At 39.5% G+C, this 22,958-nt stretch overlaps 1 protein-coding gene across 2 annotated transcripts in view; it reads left to right on the forward strand.

Moving 5' to 3' along the window:
- The window catches only part of TMEM245 (transmembrane protein 245), an 83,606-nt gene that overhangs the window by 6,108 nt on the left and 54,540 nt on the right, over positions 1 to 22,958 (forward strand). Inside the window, exons 2-7 of one of the 2 annotated variants that reach the window (XM_070375151.1) lie at positions 2,811 to 2,928; positions 4,419 to 4,520; positions 15,622 to 15,738; positions 18,087 to 18,308; positions 19,465 to 19,634; positions 22,772 to 22,795. In XM_070375151.1, the coding sequence (XP_070231252.1) occupies positions 2,811 to 2,928; positions 4,419 to 4,520; positions 15,622 to 15,738; positions 18,087 to 18,308; positions 19,465 to 19,634; positions 22,772 to 22,795 (753 nt within the window). The remainder of the gene's footprint in view (positions 1 to 2,810; positions 2,929 to 4,418; positions 4,521 to 15,621; positions 15,739 to 18,086; positions 18,309 to 19,464; positions 19,635 to 22,771; positions 22,796 to 22,958) is intronic. The other variant, XM_070375152.1, reaches the window with a different exon arrangement.

Below are 22,958 nucleotides of genomic sequence, written 5' to 3' on the forward strand. Positions count from 1 at the left end.
ATCTCTGTTGCCCCCTTCTCCTGCTCTCAATCAGTTTATTAGAAAAATTCATCATATTAAGCTGAAATATGTTGCTTCCTAATTTCCACCTGTGATTTCTGCTCTCAGAACTACAGAAAATGGTCTGTTGCCTCTCTCAGATGACATTTCCCCAACTATTTGAAGATAACTGTTGAATCTTGTTATTTCCTTCTCTTTCCTAAGCTGAACAATTTCCCGCCCCCTACTCCCTGCACCTGTATCTGTATCTCCTGTATTGTAATTTCCATTTCTTTTTGCACTCAATTTTATTGCCCAGGTGGTTTGATAGTGCAAGTCACTGAAACACTTTCCCTAATGTACTTTTATTAATAAGCATTCACACCAGTTATACTTCTGACGAGCTATTCTCTTCCCATTCTGTATTTGTATAGCTGAGTTTTGAACCTAAAAGCAAAACTTTGCATTCCTGTCTATTAAATTTAATCTTACTTGGTTAGCCCATTGTTCTAGTTTCAGAATATCTTTTTGAATCATTTATATTTACTATTCCCAACTTTGTATAATCTGCAAGTTCAACTAATACTCCTTCTAGTCTTTTATCTAAATTACTGACTGCATGTTTAATTAACAGGGCTGATTATGCTTGTGTCACGTACCTCTGAAGACTATCCATTTGCCGAGGATCATTTTTAAAGAAAATTTCAGCAATTTGTAGTCATCAAAATCAACTGTTTTTATTTTCTCTTGTGAATACTGGAGCAGCTTTTCCTCTTTATTTTTCTGGCACTACCCTTTTTTCTCCTTAATGTTAAGAAAGTAGATTCTGGACCCAAATCCCCAGGTTCTAATCTTGACTCACTTTTTAGATGTGTTACCTTGGGCAAGTCACCTTTGAAGTCTCAATTTCTTTCATGTCTAAAATGAGAATGATAGCCTTACTTATTTCCTGGGGTTATAAGGGTTAGGTGAGTTCATATATGTAATGTGTTAATATAGAGCAAGGCCTAGCCCATGGTAAGTGCTATATAAGTGTATTGTTGTTATACACAGATTTTGTTCTGAGCTCTACCAGCCTATCTCAAAATTCTCTAAATTCCCAGGGTTAAATCTCTGTGGTCCTACAAGCTTGAGCTTTTTTGAGGCAGCTGTAGGCTCACTTCCCATGTGCTCATACATCTGGGACTTTAGATCTCTTTAATATTTCATCTTACTAGTTGCTTGAAGAAGAATATTTTAATGTCCTTTTCATTATAAAAGAACTAGTGCCTATTAAAGACAACTGGGAAATTACCAAAAAAGGAAAAACAAAATCTTATCACCTAAATACAACTTACTAGTACATTTCCTTCCCCCCACCATGAAATAGATATAATCCTGTCATATGTATTTATTGTATTTTGCTTTTTCCTTAATAATATCTTAGGAATATTCTAAGTTATGTAGTCTTTATTTAAAAAAGCCTGCTTTAATGGTTGCATAACATTTTATTGACTGAATCATTCAGAGTTAACCACGTCCCAGTTACTGAAACTTTAGGTTATTAATTTTTCAAGGTCCTAAATTAGACTGTGATGAGGTTTTTTTACATTTAACCCTTTTTCAGAATTTATCATTATTTAATAAGGTCCCAAAACAGAATTCTCAAGTCTGAAGCTATAAACATATTTTAGACCTGAAGAGTATTTTGACAGAGATGATCAAAATAAAGTAGGAGGTAGTTTTTTTCTGTCTTTTGTAGTAACCATATCAGTTCTTTTTTCTTCACTCTCTGGGTTACAGCTTAAAGTCCTTTCATTTCGTTTTGTTTTAATTTGCCTATATATTTTTCAAGGTTCAAGTTATTTTAATAAAGTGTCGGTGCTCGCGTCTGTTCTACCTTATGTATTCCTTCCGTTTTTTGTGCGTGTTCTATGAAATGTGAGTTTATTTGAGAGTTTCTGTGTCAGCTACATTGATGGTTTGTGAGTACTGAGTCGTTTAGTTTTAGGGTGGGGAAGAACTGAGGAGGGGACTCTGGTTCACCCGTTCTTCTGTTCTCATGTCTTCCTGTTTCTTCCTCTGGTAATATTTTTTTCAGCTAGACTTCTCAACTGTGTGTAACTCTGGACTAGGTTTTAACCGTCTGTTACCTAGGTTATTTCAGCAGGGTCACACTTCAGCTGCCTGCCTTCTTTTTAGCTTTCAAAAAGTTCTTGTGGTAACAAGCGTATTTTCATAGGTTGTAATTGAATCTTTTAACCTGCTTCTTTTTGGAAAGCTTCCTTTCTTTCTCTCTCTCTTTTTTGGCCATTGTATGAGGCTTTCCAGATCTTTGTTCCCCGACCAGGGATCAAACCCGGCTCCCCTACTGCCGTTCCCTTCCAGGGATAGAAGTGTGGCAGTCTAACCACTGGACTGTCTAGGGAATTTCCACTTGTTTCTTCTTTTCTTTTGTAAACATTAATCTATAGAGAAAACTTTGAAGAATTCCACAAGGTGAAGCTCTTAATTGAAATCCATGGCTTAAAAATTGAGTATCTTAAATATCTTTATGCATGCTGTAGCTTTTGAACTTAAATGAAACTGTATTTATGTATTTTTTGTTAAAGATATTTAATATCACTGCATGGGATTTTAATAATAACAATAAACAAATCTGTTTATTTCAAAACCTGATTTATCAAGGAAGAGGAAGAGAAACTATGCCCTCTTCTGTTAGCACTGCCAGCCGTCACCCATGGTGTTCCCACGGCTCTCATGCTGTGTAGAGGCTTGCAAGTTTTGTATAATTGCATGTTTATTTCACATGTATATATTTTACAGCTGTGTCTGTATTTCATTTATTTAAGATCTGGACCTTGGTAGTTGGCTATGTGTTGGCTGTTTCATTCAAGTGGAATGCAAGCACTGAACGCTACTTGAGAGCAATGTCAATTCCTGTCTGGATTATATTGCTTTTTCATTTAGGTGGGTCTTTTTTTTTTTTTTCCGTAAGAAACTCTAGCTTAAGGTCAGCACCGGCTGACCATGTGAATCAGAGCAAATTTTTTGAAGTTTTACGTGTTCCATGTAAAATTCTTTAGTCATTTGAAAATGTTCTGGCTTAAACAGTCATTAATCTTGAATGAAAATGTTATACTTTAAGATATCTTTTAATTATATGGAATGTCCATTTAAAAAAAATTCTTTTAAGAATAAATATTGATATATCTTAAAATGTAGAACACACTTGGACTATCCTGGCTGTTTCTCAGTGTCTTACTTAAGGAAGATATAGACAAGCAGTCAAAAATGATAAGAGGTGCTCAAAATCACGTGAGAGGAACTATTAAGGGAACCAAAGATGTTTACTTTCCATAACAGCAGAGCACTGGGGCTACAGGGGAGAGGTGGAGATGGAAAGATATCAAATATGGAAACCTATTTCACTATTTGAAGGATTCGGTGAAAGAGTGGTTTAAACAGATCTCTAACCATTTGGGGCAAGTGTCAGAGCAAGGAGTAGCTTCAGAGAGACATGACTCTGTTTAACGTAAAGAATGATCAGTGTCAAAGCTGTTCAAAGTAATGAGTTCCCTGTTATTTGAGACTTTTCACTGTTAGCTGAGAGGCTGCTAGGATGTTGTACAGTGATTTTTCAGGGACTGATTTTCTTTAAGTCTTAGTATATGGAAACGTCAAGTTCTAATTTAAAAACAAAATTCAGTAACCTAGAGTAGTAGATAGCCTATTAGAAGTAGTTTTTAGAGCTGCCTATTGTTAGGAAAAAAACTAGAGTTGATTGGAAGTATGTCTTCGCTCAGAATCTGATAAGGAACAAAGCATAACTTTCTAGATTGCTGACTTGGAATGCTAAAGGAATTTCTCAACAAGATCCCCTAATATCTGTTGGGATTCATTTTGAGTTTGACGAAGGTAGAGGAGGGAGATTGGCAGGTATGTTCCTAAGGCTCTAGACCAGCTCAGGGAAATGCAAATGGCTTTGATCCTTGGCCACTTGTTAGGTGACATTAAAGCTTTTTGCCGTGCTCCTTTGGGCCATTCCACTCTTTCTGGAGAGGTAGAATTCATACCCAGCTGTTTTCAGGAGTGCAAGTCAGACACCATGACTTAAGGTTCTGTGCCTGATGCAGGTCATTCTGGGGTTAGATGTGGGGCTTGATGGTTTTAAGCCCTGAATGTGCTTTAGAATGGACTTGATTCCTCAGGAAACATGCCCCTTAAAGGTAGACTGGCACATCCTCATTCTTTAGAGCAGGGCTGGATTTCCTGAGAGGAGCCCTGAATTGAGGTTTCAGCTGTCTGGTGGCCTTAAAAAATTTTTTTTTTCCCTATGAGACTATTTTGTTGTTCATATATTTTGCCAAATTGTTCTGTCAGTCTACTAAACTGAGTTTTTTAAAGGCAAGTGCTAGGTTTTTATTTCACTAAACATGTTGATTCTTAATAATTTGCAGCATCCTTGGCTGGCGCGTGGAGAATTCCAGTATTCCTGGTTATTGTTTTCCTGATGTCTGTGGGCACCCTCTATGAAAAACAGAATGGAAAAGAGTCTTCTGGTAAGAAATAGGGCATACTATTAACATTATTCTTAAGAAGAATTTGGGAGAGTAACTTTATTTTAAAAACATGCTGTGATGAACTGCTTTATTTCAGTGGTGTTTTCTGAACAGAAAATAAGTTTGTTTAAAATATTTAGATAGTTAAGCCATGTCTAACCTCCTGTTTTTGCATTTTTAATTGAGGTTTAATTCATGTAACATAAAAGTTAACCATTTAAAAGTGGCATTTAGTACATTCACAGTGCTGTGCAGCTTCCATCTACTTCGTTGTCATCACCCCCCAGGGAAGCCCTGTGCCCATTAAGCAGGTAGCCATAAAGTTGGGTTATTTGAGTTTTTTTTTTTTTGCTGTAAACTGCCCTCTTAGAAGTGCTTTTGTATCCCATAAGTTTTGATGTGTTGTATTTCTGTTTTCTTTGGCTCAAGATACTGTTTGATTTATTCTTTGATACATTGGTTAACCAGAAATATGTCACTTAATTTTCACATGTTGTGTTCTGTCTAACAAACCAATGCCAGATCCAAGGTTATGAATATTTACAGTCCCTGTAGATCTTGTATCCTGCAACTCTGCTGAATCTGTTTATTAGCTTGGATAGTTTTTGTGGCTTCTTTAGTATTTTGCACATGTAGATCGTTTCTCTGCATAGTTTTACTTCTTTTTGCATTTGGATGCCTTTTATTTTTATCTTGGCCTCATTGCTCTGGCTGCAACTCCCACTACACTGTTGAATATACCATGTTGTTTTAAAGATTATTTTTGAGATACCCTGGTTGCAGGTGACCTTTATCTAGACCAGTCTGTTAAAGATAGTAATCACAGGGCTATTTGTGGCAGTTCCGTGTATTTGTGCAGTTACTTTATAGAAGTTTTTAAAATTAAATCACCCTTTATTATTTTATTTGATAGTTGAGTAATGTCTGACAGTTGTAAAACATCTTTTGTTCATAAATATTTGTTTAGAATTTTATAATAACTACCTGAAACAAAGAAATTTTACTTATCTCTGTGACAGTGGAAAATTGGAAAGATTCTATTTTATTTTATATTTTACTATCTACATTTTCTTTTTTCAACCTGTCTTCCTGTGGTTATCTGTCAAAGTAAACTTCCTGTTTTGGCAACTGCTATAGAAAGTTTGGTGGTTTCCACCTGTTCCCCTGGTAAGCTTGGTCTCCCTTTTCTCCTTTCCCTAGTAGTGATTCAGACCGCTCTGCTTAACCCCGTGACAGTTTTTTCCTTTTTTTTCTTGTGGCTTTTTTTGTTTTTTTCAATTGAGGTGTATGTGACATATGTCATTATGTTAGTCTTAGGTGTACAGCCATGGCTCCATGTTTGTCTATATCACCACATGAATCTAGTTAACATCTGTCACCTTACGTAGTTACCAAAAATTATTTTGTGTGATGCGGACTTTTAAGACCTGCTCTCTTAGCAGCTTTCAAATCTACAGTAAGGCAGATTCACTTTAGTTAGTTAAGATTAACAGTAGTCACTGTGCTGTCCATTATATCTCTGTGACTTATGTATTTCATAAGTGGAAATTTGTGCCTTTTGACTCCTTCACTCATTTTTCCCACCCCCGCCTCCAGCCCTGGCAGCCGCCAGTCTTCTCTGTGTCTATGAGCTTGCTGTTTGATTTCAGATTCCACATATAAGTGCGGTCATACAGTATTTGTTTTTCTCTGACTCATTTCACTTAGCATAATGCCCTCAAGGTTCATCCGTGTTTTTGCAGATAATAATATTCGTGTGTGTGTGTATCATATTTTCTTTCTTTTCATTCAGTTCAGTTGCTCAGTCGTGTCCAACTCTTTGCGACCCCATGAACTGCAGCACGCTGGGCCTCCCTGTCCATCACCAACTCCCAGAGTCCACCCAAACCCATGTTCATTGAGTCGGTGATGCCATCTAACCATCTCATCCTCTGTGGTCCCCTTCTCATCTTGCCTTCAATCTTTCCCAGCATCAGGATCTGTTCAAATGAGTAAGCTCTTCATATCAGGTGGCCAAAGTATTGGAGTTTCAGCTTCAACATCAGTCCTTCCAATGAACACCCAGGACTGATCTCCTTTAGGATAGACTGGTTGGATCTCCTTGCAGTCCAAGGGACTCTCAAGAGTCTTTTCTAGCACCACAGTTCAAAAGCATTGATTCTTCTGTGCTCAGCTTTCTTTATAGTTTAGCTCTCATGTCTATACTCGACTACTGGAAAAACCATAGCCTTGACTAGACGGACCTTTGTTGGCAAAGTAACGTCTCTGCTTTTTAACATGCTGTCTAGGTTGGTCATAACTTTCCTTCCAAGGAGTAAGCGTCTTTTAATTTCATGGCTGCAGTCACCATCTGCAGTGATTTTGGAGCCCAGAAAAATAAAGTCAGCCACTGTTTCCCCTTCTGTTTGCCATGATTAGTGGGCCCTTGCATTGTTTCTGAATCTTGGCTATTCTAAGTAATGCCACAGTGAACATGGGGGTGCATGTCTTTTCAAGTTAGCATTCTTTTTTTCTTTAGATACATACCCTAAAGTGAAATTGCTGGATCGTATGATAGTTCTGTTTTTACTATTTTGAATACAGTTTTGTCCCTTTGACTGCTTTTGTCCAGGGCTAAGTAAGTATTTTATTGCAATTATATGAATAAAGTAGGTCTAACCAAGGGTTTCAGATAGGCTTTCTCTTGTGTAAATTCTAATCAGCTGGTGATGGCAGCCTAGGGAGCTGTGAGCACAGGGTTTCTAAGACCCAAGTTTTGAGCTTGGGAAAATAGACTATTTGTGTGATTATTATTCTCCCACATAAACCTGGTAGTTGTGCCAGTATGCAAACCAGATTTCTGGTATTTGTATCCTAGCCTGTTACAAGAAAGGAAATCACAGACACAGAAAAATGTTGAGAGCAGATTTGGAAATGTCAGTTTTCCTTGTTTTGCTCACTCATTCCAGCCCAATCAAGAATAGGTTATTCTTGATTTAGAATCCTTTTATGGACTTCGCATTGGAGGAGAAAATGGCAACCCCCTCCAGTGTTCTTGCCTGGAGAATCCCAGGGACGGCGGGGCCTGGTGGGCTGCTGTCTGTGGGGTCACACAGAGTCGGACACGACTGAAGTGACTTAGTAGTAGTAGTAGCAGTGTAGATACTCCTCATCATAAAATACGTTTGTCTAACTTTTTTTTTTTAAATCTCTGTATACTTTTCCCCTCCTGCCCCTAGAACCTTGTTTTTTTAGGCATCAGAACTCAGGCCATGTTGGGACAACCTTTCTCTTTTCTATAGTCCTCTCCCTCCTGCAGATGTCACTGTAATATAGTTGGGCGCGGGGATGCCTCAGTGTACTGCCAGCACGTGCGTGTATTCCTTCTACTGTCCCATTGTAGGACTTGCTCTTGTATCTTCGTCACCTGTGTGAGCATTTTTCTCTGTGTCTTCTGAGCTTTGACTCTTGTTCTTCTTTAAAATCTGTGGTTCACTGGATTCACAGAATTAATCCTTTGGATGTCACCAGACTTCAAAGCATGAATTTGTTTAGGGCCCAGATCCAGAAAAACTCTTCTTATGGATCATTTCTGAGTTAGTTTCAGTGGTTCTTTCTGAACCCAGGGGCCCTACTCAGTGCTTTTTTTCTTAGACCTTGTGGGCACTGACTTGATATTTCTTGGAACCCCAAGATAACGTAGGGAAAAAATGTTACGTGTCTATCATATTTTCCAGTGTACTATCTTTTTTAATCCACAAACAAAACAACCCCCATCCTCAACCTTACAAAATAAGTTATCTACATTTTTTTGGGTGTAGACTTTAAATAATAGGTTAACTGACTTGCCCATAGTCTCATAGGTGACCCCTCGAGTTAAAATTTGAACCCAGTTCATTGGCTCTCACCTACTTCCCGTGTTCTTTCCTTTCACCTCTGACAGTCATCAGCCAACCTGAAACAGTATGGACTGATCACTGAGTGCTTGTCTCTCTCGCCCTCAGTTGCAGGTGCCCGTCCCTTCAATCTTCATGTTGGCCCCAGTGGGTCACCGCAAGTATAGCACCTGGCTTCTCTGCCTCCTAGGTCTCTGAAGTCCTACCTGGCAGAAGCCTGGGGTCCAGCTTTGGTGTGTTCCCTGGGCCTGGGAGAACAGAGGACCATGGGCAGTATCGCCTCCTGTGGGTGAGGCCCTGTTAGGCTCCTAAGAGTTGCCATCTCTCTTAATTTTCTTAGTATTCCAGTGTGATTAGTATTATGTTTGTGGGACTTCCCTGATGGTCCAGTGGTTAAGAATCTGCCGTGTAATGCAGGAGATGTGAGTTCAATCTCTGGTCACAGAACTAAGATCCTACATCCTGTGGGGTACCTAAGCCCATGCTCTGCAAGTAGAGCCTGTGCACCACAACTAGAGAATCTGTGAGCCCAAAGAAAAGATCCCACATGATCCAACAAAGATCCTGTGGGCTGCAACTAAGACCTGATGGAGCCAAATAAGTAAATGAATATATTTTTTTAAAGTATACTTGTTTTACTGGAGAAGGAAATGGCAACCCACTCCAGAATTCTTGCCTGGAGAATCCCATGGACAGAGGAGCCTGGCGGGCTACAGCCTCTTCATGGGGTCGCAAGAGTCAGACATGACTTAGTGACTAAACCACCACCACCACCATACTTGCTTCACAGATGAAGAAAGTTGGCCATTTACTATGAATATGAGAAGTACTTCTTCAGCAGCTAGGCAGACAAGCATAAGATGTATCTTTAATACCTGGACACCCAGGATGAGATGTACAGGCAGTTATACCTGGGCCTGCTCCTCCTGGGATTGCTCATTGTTTATGAGTGACCAGAAATAATCTTGATAAGGAAGCCTTCCTTGTCACCTTGTTGGGGATAGCATGTGATATGAAGAAACAAGTGTTGTCCAGTTAAGCCCAAATAGGAAAAAGAAAAAGAGCAAACTAAATTTTCTTACTGCTTATCTGTCCTTCTTCAATTCAGTTACATAGACCTGGGAGATACTCCGAATGGTCCATATCCAAGCCCTTATTACAGTAAAGTGGTACTAGAAGCCATTGAGGAGGAGATGTATTTTCCACACTTGTGATGGAAACAGAAGCCGTCTTCAAGGGAAACTTTATTTATATGCTGGGATGAGTTTACTTGATATAAAGGGCCTCCTTCCAGTAAGCATCTTTGGAGGTATTCCCGGAAACTTCAACTAGCCCTGTGAAAGAGAACAAATTAGATCAAGTTTCTCCTTATTTAGACCAGCTTCCAAACATATTTGCCTCTGTTATTAAAAAAGCAGTTATTCTGCCCTTTGTTGATTTAGCCATATCTACAGATATCTGAACATGTGATGTTTTTCTTATATACCAGACCATGAGTTTCTGTCTGCTGGTGCTAGGCTGCTAATGTGGGTGGCCTGCTTATTTAGATTTGTGTGGGTTTCTGCCCTTTGGGCCTCCAGTTAATACTGGCCCAGTCCCTGGGTGGATTGACACTTGAAACCTTGGATGCTCTTTCCTTTCTTTGTTTAGTCCTTGGGTCTCCAGATTATGTTCCCTCCGTCTGTGTGCCTATTTTTAGCTAGGGCTTTTTTCCCAGTACCATGACTGCCTAGATTCTCAGTCCTGGCATTCTTCTGTCTAGTTTATCAATTCTCTGCCCAAACCCCTGGTGTTTTTGAAGTGCAGAAGGATAGTGCTAGACAAAAGTCATTTAAGTACATATCTATTTGATGAGTAAGAGCAGTTGCCAAATCTTATATCCCTGATTTTCAAATCTGCTGATTTTCTGTGTGTGCTGTTCCTTTTGCTCCTTTGTGAAGTTTCAGGCATTCTGAAACTTTGCTGAGTCCTTTGTGTGTTAACTAAGATGATACTGCATTGTGTTCATTAACTTAGCTAAGATTTATTAAGTATTTATTGTATATTTTAGTGACATCAGCGAGCTGAAGAAAGAGTTTTTTTTTTTTTTTTTAAAGAAAGAGTTTTTAAGCCATAGTTGTGAGGGGTTAATCTGTTGGTCTTAACTTTTCCTCAAGCTTTTTAGTGCCGATTGTATGTAAGATGTTTTGCACAACTCAGTGTGGAGATCTAAAAATGTAAGGATAAGACTTAGGGAAATGGCTGTAATATCGAGCAGAAAGGGGATGAGAGGTGCAGGCGAATACTACAGGAGTGCTAGGGGCTTTGCTTGTAGTTTATCCTGTTAAAGCCAACAGTTTTGATACAGATGATGGTCACGATAGTATCATTTATTGAGTCAATTTCTCTTGAGTCCTGCCTACCAGGCATTGTTCTAAGCATTTTTTAGGTATTGTTTCAGTTAATTCTCACATGAGATAGGAATTTACATAGGCTGCATTTGACACTTGAAGAGACTAAGACACCTAGATCCTAAGTAGCCTGCCTGTTGTCATCCGACAGATAAGGGATAGGACTGAGGTTTGCACCTGGGCCGTCTTGTTTCCTCACTGTGACTCCAGTCACTGAGCTGTCCGGCCTCTGTGTAGTCAGTGTGAGCCCTTCCGTCCTCGGCTCCCATTTCCTCCTGCATCCCCCTGTCTCTCCGCTCTTATCATTGGACCCTGTGTCTCATCCTCATTAGACTTCTTAGAGTTCTCTGAACAGTACACTCTGCTTGTTCTTGCCTTTGTGTCTTTACACTTGTTTTTTTTTGTCTTCCAGGAAAACTTTTCTACCTCTGTCCTCTAAGAGACCAGCTTCTTCGTTTCTCCACAAGATAAACTTGTTCTGTCGTCTGTATCTGGCTACCTTATGTAAATGGATTTCAAGGGTGGCATCTTTTACCATTCTTGTCAGATAGTCCCTTTGGAAACTCTTCCCTGACCTCCCAAGCAGGGGTTTCTCTCCTTGATGCTCCTCAAATATTCTGCACTTCTATCTACCTTAGCTCTTGACATGCGGAATCATAACTGATAGTTTAGTGTGGGGCTGAGCGTGAGAGTGTGATTTAGTCTCTCATCCCGGCACGTAGCCTAGTCACCTGTTTGGTGAATGAGTGCTTGTTGTTGTTTAGTTGCTGAGTCATGTACAACTCTTTGGGACCCCGTGGACTGTAGCCCGCCAGGCTCCTCTGTCAATGGGGTTTCCCAGGCAAGAATACTGGAGTGGGTTGCCATTTCCTTCTCCAGGGGATCTTCCCTACCCAGGGCTCAAACCTGCATCTCCTGCATTGGTAGACAGATTCTTTACCACTGAGCCACTTGGGAAGGCGACTGAATGCTTAGCGGGAGTTGAGAAGTATACACCAGTGTACAAATGCCTAAATGGGGTGGGTTTCTTCAGCTAAACTGAAAGCCCGTATTTGAGGAACTGAAGATGAGCTTGTTACTTTGGAGCTACCTAACCATCAAGGGACTTCTCAGTCTCTCAAAGATGAGTCACCACTTCATCTTTTTCATCTTCATTTTTTTTCATCTTGTGAAGGGTGGGTGTAATGATTGAGGACCTGGGATTAGTCTTCAGTCTCATGAGAGAATTCTTCGAGTTTTGACTGGAAGCATTTCTCCCTTTATTGTGCTGTCCCAGGCCATGAGTCATTAGGTGTTCCCAACCTCTGCTCTTAAGTGGAGCCCAAGAAATCTCTTGTGGGCACCCAAGAATCTAAGACCTCCTAGTCTCTGGTGTAATCAGTTTGTGTTAAACATTTCTACTTGACAGTCTAAAAAGCACTTTGGTATATCTAAAATCTCCATCCATTTCCCACATGTGGTCTGTCTGATCGTAATCTGGAATCTTGGGGGATCATGGTTGAATCCTTAATTACTTCATCACCAAATCTGGTCAGCGTTGACCGTCCCTTGTCTCTTCAGTGCAGCTGCTTTCCTGGCTTCTTCCCTGTTAACCACTGCAGAGCGTGCTGCCATCCTGTCTTGTCTGTAGTGTTGCAGTGATGCATCTTCCTGTACCTCCTCCTGGTCGTCTCTAATCCGTTCTTGATCAAACAGTAAGAACGATCTTTTTGTATCCCTAAAACTGATTATTTATTTACAGAGTTGGGAGATGTGGTCATAAAAGGGCAACATAAGAGATCTTTACAGTGATGAAACTTCTGTGTCTTGTATCCATGCTGACACTCTGATTGTAGTAATGTGCTGCAGTTTTAAAAGATATTACCATGGTGGGGAAGGGGACTGGATAACAGATACACAGGATCACTCTGTATTTTTTTGTAAAACTTCATGTGACATTACAATTATCTCAATAGTATTTCAATTAAAAAAAACAACTCTTCACTGCTTTCCTACTCCTTTGAGATAAAGACTAAAGTCATTTAGTATGGTCGTCTGTACCTTCATCAAGCCATCTCTGTGTTCCAGACACACTGACTGTTCAGAGTCTTTAACATGCCAGCTTCTTCACTTACAGCCTTCTTATTTGCTTCCTTCTGTCTAAAAGATTATACTTCCTTTGGTTAATTCCTCCTCATCTTTTGTATATCAGCTTCATTTTTACTTCTTAAAGAAAGGCTTTTCCTAATTTTCCAGACTAAGTCAGATTTCTTCAGTTAGGAACTCATAAAATACCCAGTATTTTTCCTTTGTGGCAGTGATCATAATTTGTATACATTTGTTTATTTGTGTGGTTCTTTGATTCGTATTTATTTCTTTCACCTAACTCCTTTGGGGCAGGGTCTGTATTTTTATTCTCAGCTTTCAATACAGTGAGTAATGGAAACATGTAAGACATGAAAGATGCTGTCTTTCTCTCTCAGCCCTTTTTCTCTTATTGGCATCAAAACAGCACTTTAGATACCTATGCCAGGAGAATAGGTCCCAATCCAGATATCTAATTTATGCTTTCTTCCCAGATCATAACTTTGGATTTCTCTTGGTTTGTCTAAAAATAAGCCTCTTTCAGGTTATGAAGACATTTACTAGAGGAGGGATAGGATGTGACTGAGCAAGATGAGTGCTCTTGCTCCTGAGGGCTGAATCTACCAAAGAGCCATCTCAGGCATGGCCTGCTTACCTCTGGGAGGTGGCCAGCCTTGGATTTGTTGGGTATGTGAAGTTTATCTGGAGCTGTAATTCACTGACCTTCTGAAAGTCATGGCTCTTTTCATTGGCCTGGCAGAACTTTATGTTGTCACATTGAATATCAGCCTACTGAAAGGTCCCAGCTGTATGAATGTGGGCGTATGTATGATTTGGTGACTAAGAACCCTTGTTCCTGGTTGAACAATGGAATTCATACCAACTAGTCTAAATAGAAAGAGGTATTGGTTAGTGTAAAGAATTTGTACACACAGAATTTTTGGACCGATCTGGCAGTTGAGCTTGGACCTGACATGCAGAAGCAGTGCAACCAGGAGAAGCGCTCAGCAACACCAAGGACCGTCTGAGCAGAAGTGCCACATAGTGTCGCTACTGCTGTTTGCCACAGAGTTGGAGACCAGACGGCAGGACCTCTGGAACGCCTGCTGAGTTCCTGCAGGAAACCATGTGTCTCCATGACTGTGTGTGACATGAGAGCTTCCAGATCACAGCGAGTCGCTGAGGGCTTCCACGTCTGCATGGGCGTGCCTCCCTGGTATCCACTGCATCACAGGTGGAGCAGTGGCTGCAAAGGAGTCCAGGCAACAGTCTTTAGCTTTCCAGTCTCTAGGGTACAGGAAAGCACACTGGAGCCAGGTGTTGGGTGAGCTAGTCTGTGTTGTCTGCCATAGCAACTTAAAGGCTGATCGTTACAGACAGACCTTATTGACCGTAAATGTTTTTTTGGATCTAGGTTAAACTTGGTTTACTACCTGTTAGATACTTAACACGACAACCTAGATTGTGAAACAAGGTGGTGGTAATCTTTTAGATTTTCAGGTGGTAGATTTTGTCTGTGATGAATTATGGACTTTATAGATATTAAGTTGACCCCTGAACCATGTCAGGGTTAGGGGCAGTGACTCCCCCATGCAGTCAGATATCTGTGAACTCCTATCTCTGCTTCAAAAAGGAATTGATAAATGACTCACCCAAAACCAGGAAGCTGAAACGGTTTGGGTAGAATCGGAATTCAAATCCTAGTTCCACCTGTGATCTCTCATTGAACAAAAGCTTTTCCTGATACTTAAAGATCTGTAAAATGAAAATACAGATATTATAGTTATTGGAAAAAAATCCACACGTATGCGGACCTGCACAGTTCAAACCCATGTAGGTCGAGGATTGACTGTATATGATTTTGTGCGATACCCATACATTTGCATATTCAGTCATGAAATGTTGTTATTGAAAACAACAGAAGACATAAGAAATGTGGGTTCAGTCCCTGGGTCGGGAAGATCCCCTGGAGGAGGGCATGGCAACCCCCTCCAGTATTGCGTGGAGAATCCCATGAATACAGTAGCCTAGTCGGGTACAGTCCATAGGGTCTCAGAGAGTCGGACATGACTGAAGCAACTTAGTATGCACATGGGCTATTCCATACTGTACTGCTGCTGCTGCTGCTGCTGCTGCTAAGTCGCTTCAGTCGTGTCCAACTCTGTGCGACCCCATAGATGGCAGCCCACCAGGCTCCCCCATCCCTGGGATTCTCCAGGCAAGACACTGGAGTGGGTTGCCATTTCCTTCTCCAATGCATGAAGGTGAAAAGTGAAAGTGAAGTTGCTCAGTCGTGTCCGACTCTTAGCAACCCCATGGACTGCAGCCCACCAGGCTCCTCCGTCAGTGGGATTTTCCAGGCGAGAGTACTGTGCTAGGAGCTAGTAATACAAAGGAAACTAAGTCTGCATTCAAGAAGCTCATAGACTTGGTGTGGCAGTGTTTTTCAGCAGAGATGTGCGTTAAAATGAACCTGTGAAGTTAAAGCACAAGTGTGGCATTTCGTGTTTATATCTACTATCTTCCACATGCACCAGCATCAAGTTCCCAAATGAGAGAGAGAGAGTCCAGAAACTTGCATTTTTAGCAGACTTTACCACTGATTTTTAAGCACTGTCTCTTGATGAAGAACCAATGGTCTAGTGGATCACTAATAACCATTTTGTTTTATTGCTGTTGAAAAACTAAGGGCTGTTTTTCAGTTTACAAGTTATTTTCCTTTTTTTTTTAATTGCCTTTAAAAAGCTTTATAACTGCATGCTTGTTTTACAGGAGCAGAGTTACCAGGACAAGTTATCTCCATGGCAGCTTCTACTCTAGCAACCTTGGCCATCTCTATCACAGGGTATGAATCGAGCACTGAGGACCACACCTCTACCCAGCCTGCAGGTGACTGGTGTTGTGAGAATGCCTTCAGAATCATTCTGGAAAGTGGAATATACATAGAACATAAAATTAGGAAAGACACTGGCATCACAAAGTGCTGCTTACTGGTCCTTCATTTTTCGCTCTGGTTCCTATTTTTCCACTTTTTCCCTTCTGTCTTTGTTCTCATGTATCACTTTTTTCATTCATTTAATTATGTATCTTCTTAGGTTTCTTACCTTGATTCTTCATTCTTTCCTTTTTTTTTAAAGGGCTTTTCTTATTTTTCTTTTGTCATTCTTTCTCACTAGCCTTTCATTTTATTTTCCTTTTCTTAAAGACCCATTTACTTTTGTCTATATTTTCCCCTACTTAAGTCCTTTAATTTGCCATTTTTTATACAACTGTCAGTTCTCCTCCGTTGTTCTATTTTGCCCTGTTTGTGTTGCATTTTTGGTCATTGTTCCTTTTCTCCATCTCTTTCTTTTGACTTTTATTTTCCATCTTCCAATAATTCATTTCTCTGGCATTTTTTGCTTTTCTTCTTAAAGTTTGCTTTGCATGCCTCTTGCTGTTAGTGCATTGACTGTTTCCCATAGCACAGAATCCTCTAATTATTTTGGACACAGAGCTCCTGTGGGATACAGCTAGTAGTTTTATACCAGCTGTAAAGTCATCCCATACGCACACAGAGTTCAGGAGTGTAAAGGCCTTGTCTGTCTGTGCCAAGAGGCCCATTACTGCCAGAGGTTTGAGAGTTAAGGAATTGTTTTCATGAGCTCTCCTGGAAGAACTCACTTTAGAGAAGTCTTGAAAGAAGGGATCAGCTAAGAAGAAGGCATTTGGGGGAGTAGGAAAACTTACTTTTCTTACACATTAAATTATGTTTTCAGAGTAGAGAGGGGATGATGTTTTGGTTATGGACTTAACTATTCTTATGAATATCTGCCACATTCAGCAACATGAAGTTTCCAGATTAGGAAGACATTCAGAGAGCAGATAGAAGCGTATTATAATCAGCTTGATGTTTAGCCCCAAACCTCTGGGTAGAATGTTAGTTTTCATGAGATGAGCTGACTTAAACATGGTCCTGGTTACATCAGTAGTAAAAATGTACTCACAGCTAAGACTCATTAAAAAAAAAAAAAAAAAAACTAAAGAAATTATAATAAAGCACTCACAGGGCTATTGTGGGGTTACTTATGAAAATTATGAAATAACAGGGAAGGCATTCTTAGAATAAAGACTTAATGAGTACCTTCTACATGTCAGGTAATATTTTTTTGCACTAGGAATTCAGTGGAGGGGAGAGCAAGACAGACAAGGTCTTATTTCTCTTGGAGTTGGCGTTCAACTGAAGGGGAGAAAGTGGGAACGGTTCTGAGTGGAAAAGGATACAACTGTGTAAAACTGTATAAGGAAAATGGGGCAAAGAGGGCATTGAAATTAGGGGTGTTCATGTTTTGTTTGTTTGTTTGTTTACCTAGACTTTAAGAAATATAGTATACTTTTATTATTAACTTTTTTTAATAGGCAAAATATAGGTTTAAGGATCTTACTCATTTCCATCATTGTGATGTATTCTGAGTAATAGTGAAATATAGCAGTAGTTGCGTTGTTAGAAAGCAGTGCCTTATGAAATAATTCAGTGTGTTATCCTATATTTGAAGATTCATTCACCCCCAGCAACCTGTTATTTTTTAATATCTCATTCTAAGAGAAAGATATGCTTCAAAGCCCTGGGTTCTTGTAAGAGCAGCTGGTCCCATTTAGATAAAATGACGCTGAAAAGCCATATTGTTTCAGAAACACATATAAATACATCTACAATAAAGTTTAAAGAGAAGGAATTTTTAGATAAAGAATTCTGTATGTTAATATTTATTGCTTCATATGGTTTGAGTAATTTTCATGGGCTAATTATAATTCTGTTACTTTTGTCATGTGTTTTTCTTTAGGTTTTTTAATCTAAATGGTATATATATATATATATATATAAATAGAAATGATAAATAGGTCAAAAAAACTTGAACAGTGTAAAATGTATGAAGTAAAAATAAACCATTTCTCATACTCAACCCTATCTCTTAACAAACTTAATTTCCTTAGATGTAAACACTGTCGGTGTTAATTCTCCACACCCTTTTCATTACATTTGCAAGCATACATCATTCTCCACACCTTTTTTTTATTACATTTGCAAGCATACATCTGGGTCTTATTTTCTTTTTTAACCCAGTGTAATCATGCTATCTTAGTACATCTTGAAGGCTTAAACCAGGCTAGCCTAGCTAATTGCTAATTGCTCTGTATTACTATTGATTAATGTGGACCAATATGTGGGTGATTTTTGTTTTGCTTTCCCTCCTCAGAGACAGAAACCATGGACAGAGGAGAACCCCCTCCAACACTGTCCTCATCTTCTTCACCTACCTCCCCTTCCCCCCCGGGCAGACAGAGGTCTGAAGCTGGAACGTTTCTTCGGAAGAAGAAAACTAGTGACGTCTATTTTGTGTCTCTCCTTTGGGCCATCGTTGGAGTCCAGATCTGGTCAAACCTGTGGATTGTACAGTTGCTGCCCGTGCCTATTGCAGGTAATTGGTTAGTGATGATCTTGTCTTGCCTTTGAAAATTTTTTTTCTTTAATTTGTGGATTCTTTTTTTTTTAAATGTTTGAGATAATTTTACTATCTTTTTAAATACAAAGGGGGAGTAGGCTGTGAACATGGTGGCCCCCACAAAGTTTTTACAACTGTAATTACCCTGGACTTATTCTCGAGACCATAGGAACTTTCTTCCTTAGGACCTCTCCAGAGGTTTAAAAATGCTGATGAAGGAATTGTTGACTTGGCATGTAACCCTGAGCTCATGGTTCAGAATAGTAAACTGTGAACTGTTAGATTACAAGGCCAGGGCTAAGGACACAGAGCTCCCTGGAGTTAGGGAAATCATAGTGGCTGGGACCAATTATCTAGGGTCCAAACGTCAAGAGAACCCTCACAGATAAGTAGCACTTCCTTCTAGTCCCTCCTCCTTCTTAGTAGGCTTTTAACAGAAGGTTTAACGCCTATTTAAAGGGAAACCACACTACCCCCCTGCAGAGAGGTACCTTCATATTATAGTTTGAATAGTTCCTGCTGAAATCATGTAGTGTACAGCTGTTTGTAACAGCCCTGGTCACTACTGAACCCTGGTGAAAGATTCAGATGTACAGAGCAGCAAGAAGAGAATTAGAAATACAAATGAAAATGTTATCCTGTGGGGGTATAAAATTATGATGTGTATGGAATACCTTCTACTTTTCTGGTCAGTACACATCAAACATCTAAGGAGAAGAACAAAATTTGGCAAGAGCAGCTATAATAGCCAAAGAGACAAGGACTGGTCAGAGGTTAGTATGCTTTATCCTAGACGGTACAGTGTGAGGGGCCAAGATTGTAGTCAGTGAAATCCTCATGATCAAGGTATCTAATGTTTATATGGGCTTTGAATCTCTGACCCCTTCAAGGATTCAGACTTCACAGAGAAGGTGGGAGATAGGTAGGTGGGGATTGTGTGGAAAGTATCCCAGTTCCATCAGTCTGGAATATTTTGAACTTTCTTCCTTCCCTCCTCCATTAAACAAAAACAAAAACAAAACCTGTATCTTTATTTTAGCACTCGCTTTCCTGTTTTAGGAAGGTTTTGTGAAACTGAAGCTGTTTGTAATCACTGTCTCTTGTGTGTGTGTATTTCTCACCTTCTTTGTAGTCTGGGTGCTCAAAAAGCTCGTTATTCACTTTGGCGTTGTCAACTTCCTGGAGAAGCGCTGCTCCGTGTGGTGGCAGGCGACAGAGCACTTCCTGAGGGAGCGGCAGCAAGCCCTGGCCCCGTGGCCAATTATCGGGCTCGGGAAATTCTTGCTAAAAGTTGATAGCAAGGTATTGTAGTTTCATAACTTGAGCTGCTTTCAAATAGAATTTATGTATTTCATTGTCTAAAAGATTCCATTTTATGGTATATTAGTATTTACATTGTACTTGCTGATAACACATTTAATGTCTAACTTTGATGAAATTTAGAGTGATGGATGGGATAGATGTAGTTTGAATAAGTGTTGTGTAAGTATTTTTACAACTTAAAAACGAGGGAAAAGGAGCACCTAGTTCAACTCTCATTTTATAAGGACCAAGTTGAAATCTAGAGGGGTTAAGTGACTTGCCTAAAATTGTATAGCCAGGTGTAGCTCAGTTCAGTGAATACTTTTGGATAATTCTCATGTGTCAGAGAGCATAAGTTTTACGGAAAACCAGATGAATCCTGGAAAACTAGGTACAGAAGCTCTGTTTTAGTGGGTAGACAGCAATCCATTAAAATTTAGAGGCTGTGCTAGTTTCAGAAGCTGATGTTAGGAGCATAGTCTCTGAATTCAAACTTTAGATTCAGATCCCAGTTCTGCTGCTTATTAGCTCTGTGATCTTGGATGAGTTTTGTAACCCTTCTGTGCCAGTGAATATAAAGTATAATAGCAAGTATATCTCACAGAATGGTGGTGAGGGTTCAGTGACTTATTACATGTTTAGTTCCTAGACTGGGATCTGGTACACTGTAAGCTCCGTAAGTGTTAAGTGGTTGTTATAATTTGAGGGGAGAGGTGTGTATAGCATATAGTGGCAGTACTCAGCAAGAAATGACTCACTGTTGATGAGCAGTGGGAAAGGTGATACCACAGCAAATTTTGAAGCCCTGCCAGGAGTTTATTAGACAGGCATGGCAAGAAGAGCGGGTAAATGGAGCAGTGTAGGGGTACAGGGACTCCCACAGAGTGAGTTCTTAGGGAACAAAGTGGGGTATGTGAAATGGTGATTAGTGGGAGGCAGAGCTGGAGAATCAGGCAGGACTGGATTGAGAGCACCTTTTTGTGTGCTGTGCAAGCTGGACTTTTTCACAGGGCTAGTGACTACTTTTAACAGGTCCATCCATGGCTTAAGGCTGAAAAAACACTGTTGGATGAAGCAATGTAGATAGAGACAAGAACAGTGTCTGGAGTTCATGTGAGGGAGAGGAAGTCAAAGTAGGTGCAGGGGATACATATTTTTAATAGTTGGCTCGGTTGTCTTCCAGAAAGTTTGCTAGTTTTAATTCCCACCTCAGGAGCATATGAGAATGCCCATTTCTTTGAACTCTTGCCAGTACTCGATATTATGGTATAACTGAAAGTCCATTTTAGTTTTGTAAAAAGAAGTATCTTTGTGTTGCTTTAACTTGAAAATTTTTAAAATAACAGTTGAGTTGACCATTCTTTTATTTGCTTCTTGGCTGTTTATATTTTTCTTTTTTAATTTGCCTATTTGTGTGTGTGTGTGTGTGTGTGTCTTTTGTGACCATGATACGTGGCTTGTGGGAATCTTGGTTCCCTGACCAGGGGTTGAACCTGGGCCCTTGGCAGTGAAAGTACAGAGTTCTAATTGCTGGACCACCAGCGAATTCCCTGCCTATTGTGTTCTTATTAATTTTTTTCAATTTTTAAAATAAGAATCTAGGACTTCTCACAGATTTCAACATGTTTATCACATCTCCCTGATTAAGGTGACATTTTATCTTATTAGAGCAGATTTATCACTTCAAGCTGTTTAAAGAGGGTGTCTCTTATTACATCAGTTAATTTCTTTGTCTTACCACTATCAGATGGCATAAAAACGAAGTCCTATTTTCAGTGTTCCCATATACTTGTATTGGGAACACTTCATTTAGGAAAACTGTACAGTTGTGTTGGTTGAAATTCCAGGGGCATCAAAAAGTATTTGTTAAGCGGTAGTCTTGTAATGGAGAAGAAAATGGCAACCCACTCCAGTGTTCTTGCCTGGAGAATCCCAGGAACGGGGGAGCCTCGTGGGCTGCTTGTCTATGGGGTCACACAGAGTCGGGCATGACTGAAGCAACTTAGCAGCAGTCTTGTAAAAATTTGTCATTTTTATTCTAATTTATATGCCAGTCTGTTGTTCTTCAGGAAGAGAGACAGTAAAATGAATAAAACTAGCATTTTCTGTTATATATGATACATATCAGAATGAATGGCTATCACAAATTGAATATTTGGTCAGTTATAATTGATGCCAAAATTATGTTCTATGCAGTATAATAATATATCTGGGGTTCTGCTTTGGGGACTAAATCCATTTTCCATGTTTCTATTTAATTTCAATTGACTGGACCAGTGTTGAGATGATCCATCTGGAGAAGGCTGTTTGAAGTACGTGTCTAAAAATGTGCTAGGTGTGCGTTAGGAATAGCTCTGCAAAGAGCGTTCAGTCATTCGGATGGAATTAAGCTTTTTAGTCTTTATGCTTTTTATATCACTAATAGTGCTTTAAATCTTATGTTTGCTGATTTTTATTTTATGTGACCATTAACTAGCATTAGTTATTATAGTGCTAAATATTGTGAGGTGTAGGTGAGGTAACGTCTACATGAAAAAACAGCAGGATATTGCATACAGTAGAAAAATGCACGCCTAAAAAATTGGAAATGGAAGAAAATGCGCCTAATATGATCAGAATCTTAACTATGTCTGCTTTTTGGCCAGGTGTTCGCTGTTCCAAATGAGCTTTGAAATGTTTTACTCTAGGAAATGTAAAATAAGTGCTATTTTAAAGCTGCAACTACAAAGTTCAATGAAAATGTAGTGTGTGAACAGGAGTTAGTTTACATAGGGACTGAAAATCTTTTAATGCATGGTATGTGAAAAATCTTAGTTACCGCTTTGATCTTTGGAATTTGGTATGAAAGTTTAAGCCTGTAAACATTCAGGTTATCTTTATGTACTTTTAATCATTGAATTTCGAACAAAGTTTGTGGTTATCATCATTTCAATTGTGTGTCTTAAAGGAATACTACATTCACTTGATTTCGAAACTTTGTTAATGCATTTCAGTTTTTTTTCCAGTTTTTCCTGTGTCTGAGATAATTTCCTCCTCATGCTCTCAGTGACTCTCTTTTCTTTTCATACTATTACTGCATTCTCTAATGATATGCCACTGTTCTTATCTTCTCTCTCACCTTTACCCCTATCCTCAAGCTCTGGCACTGGCTAAATAAGAAGGTAAATGAACACCTGGATGTTGATTTTTATTATTGAATTCTGTAACTTCCCCCCGTATCTCCGTTCTCACCCTGTTTCTGTTCATATGTCAGACTAAGTTTTTGTTTTTAAAGTTCTAATTATAAGCTATGGAAGGTCGTGAAGCACTAATATTGCCACAGTG

This window comes from Bos mutus, chromosome 8 (assembly GCF_027580195.1).
Source record: "Bos mutus isolate GX-2022 chromosome 8, NWIPB_WYAK_1.1, whole genome shotgun sequence".
Lineage (NCBI taxonomy): Eukaryota > Metazoa > Chordata > Mammalia > Artiodactyla > Bovidae > Bos > Bos mutus.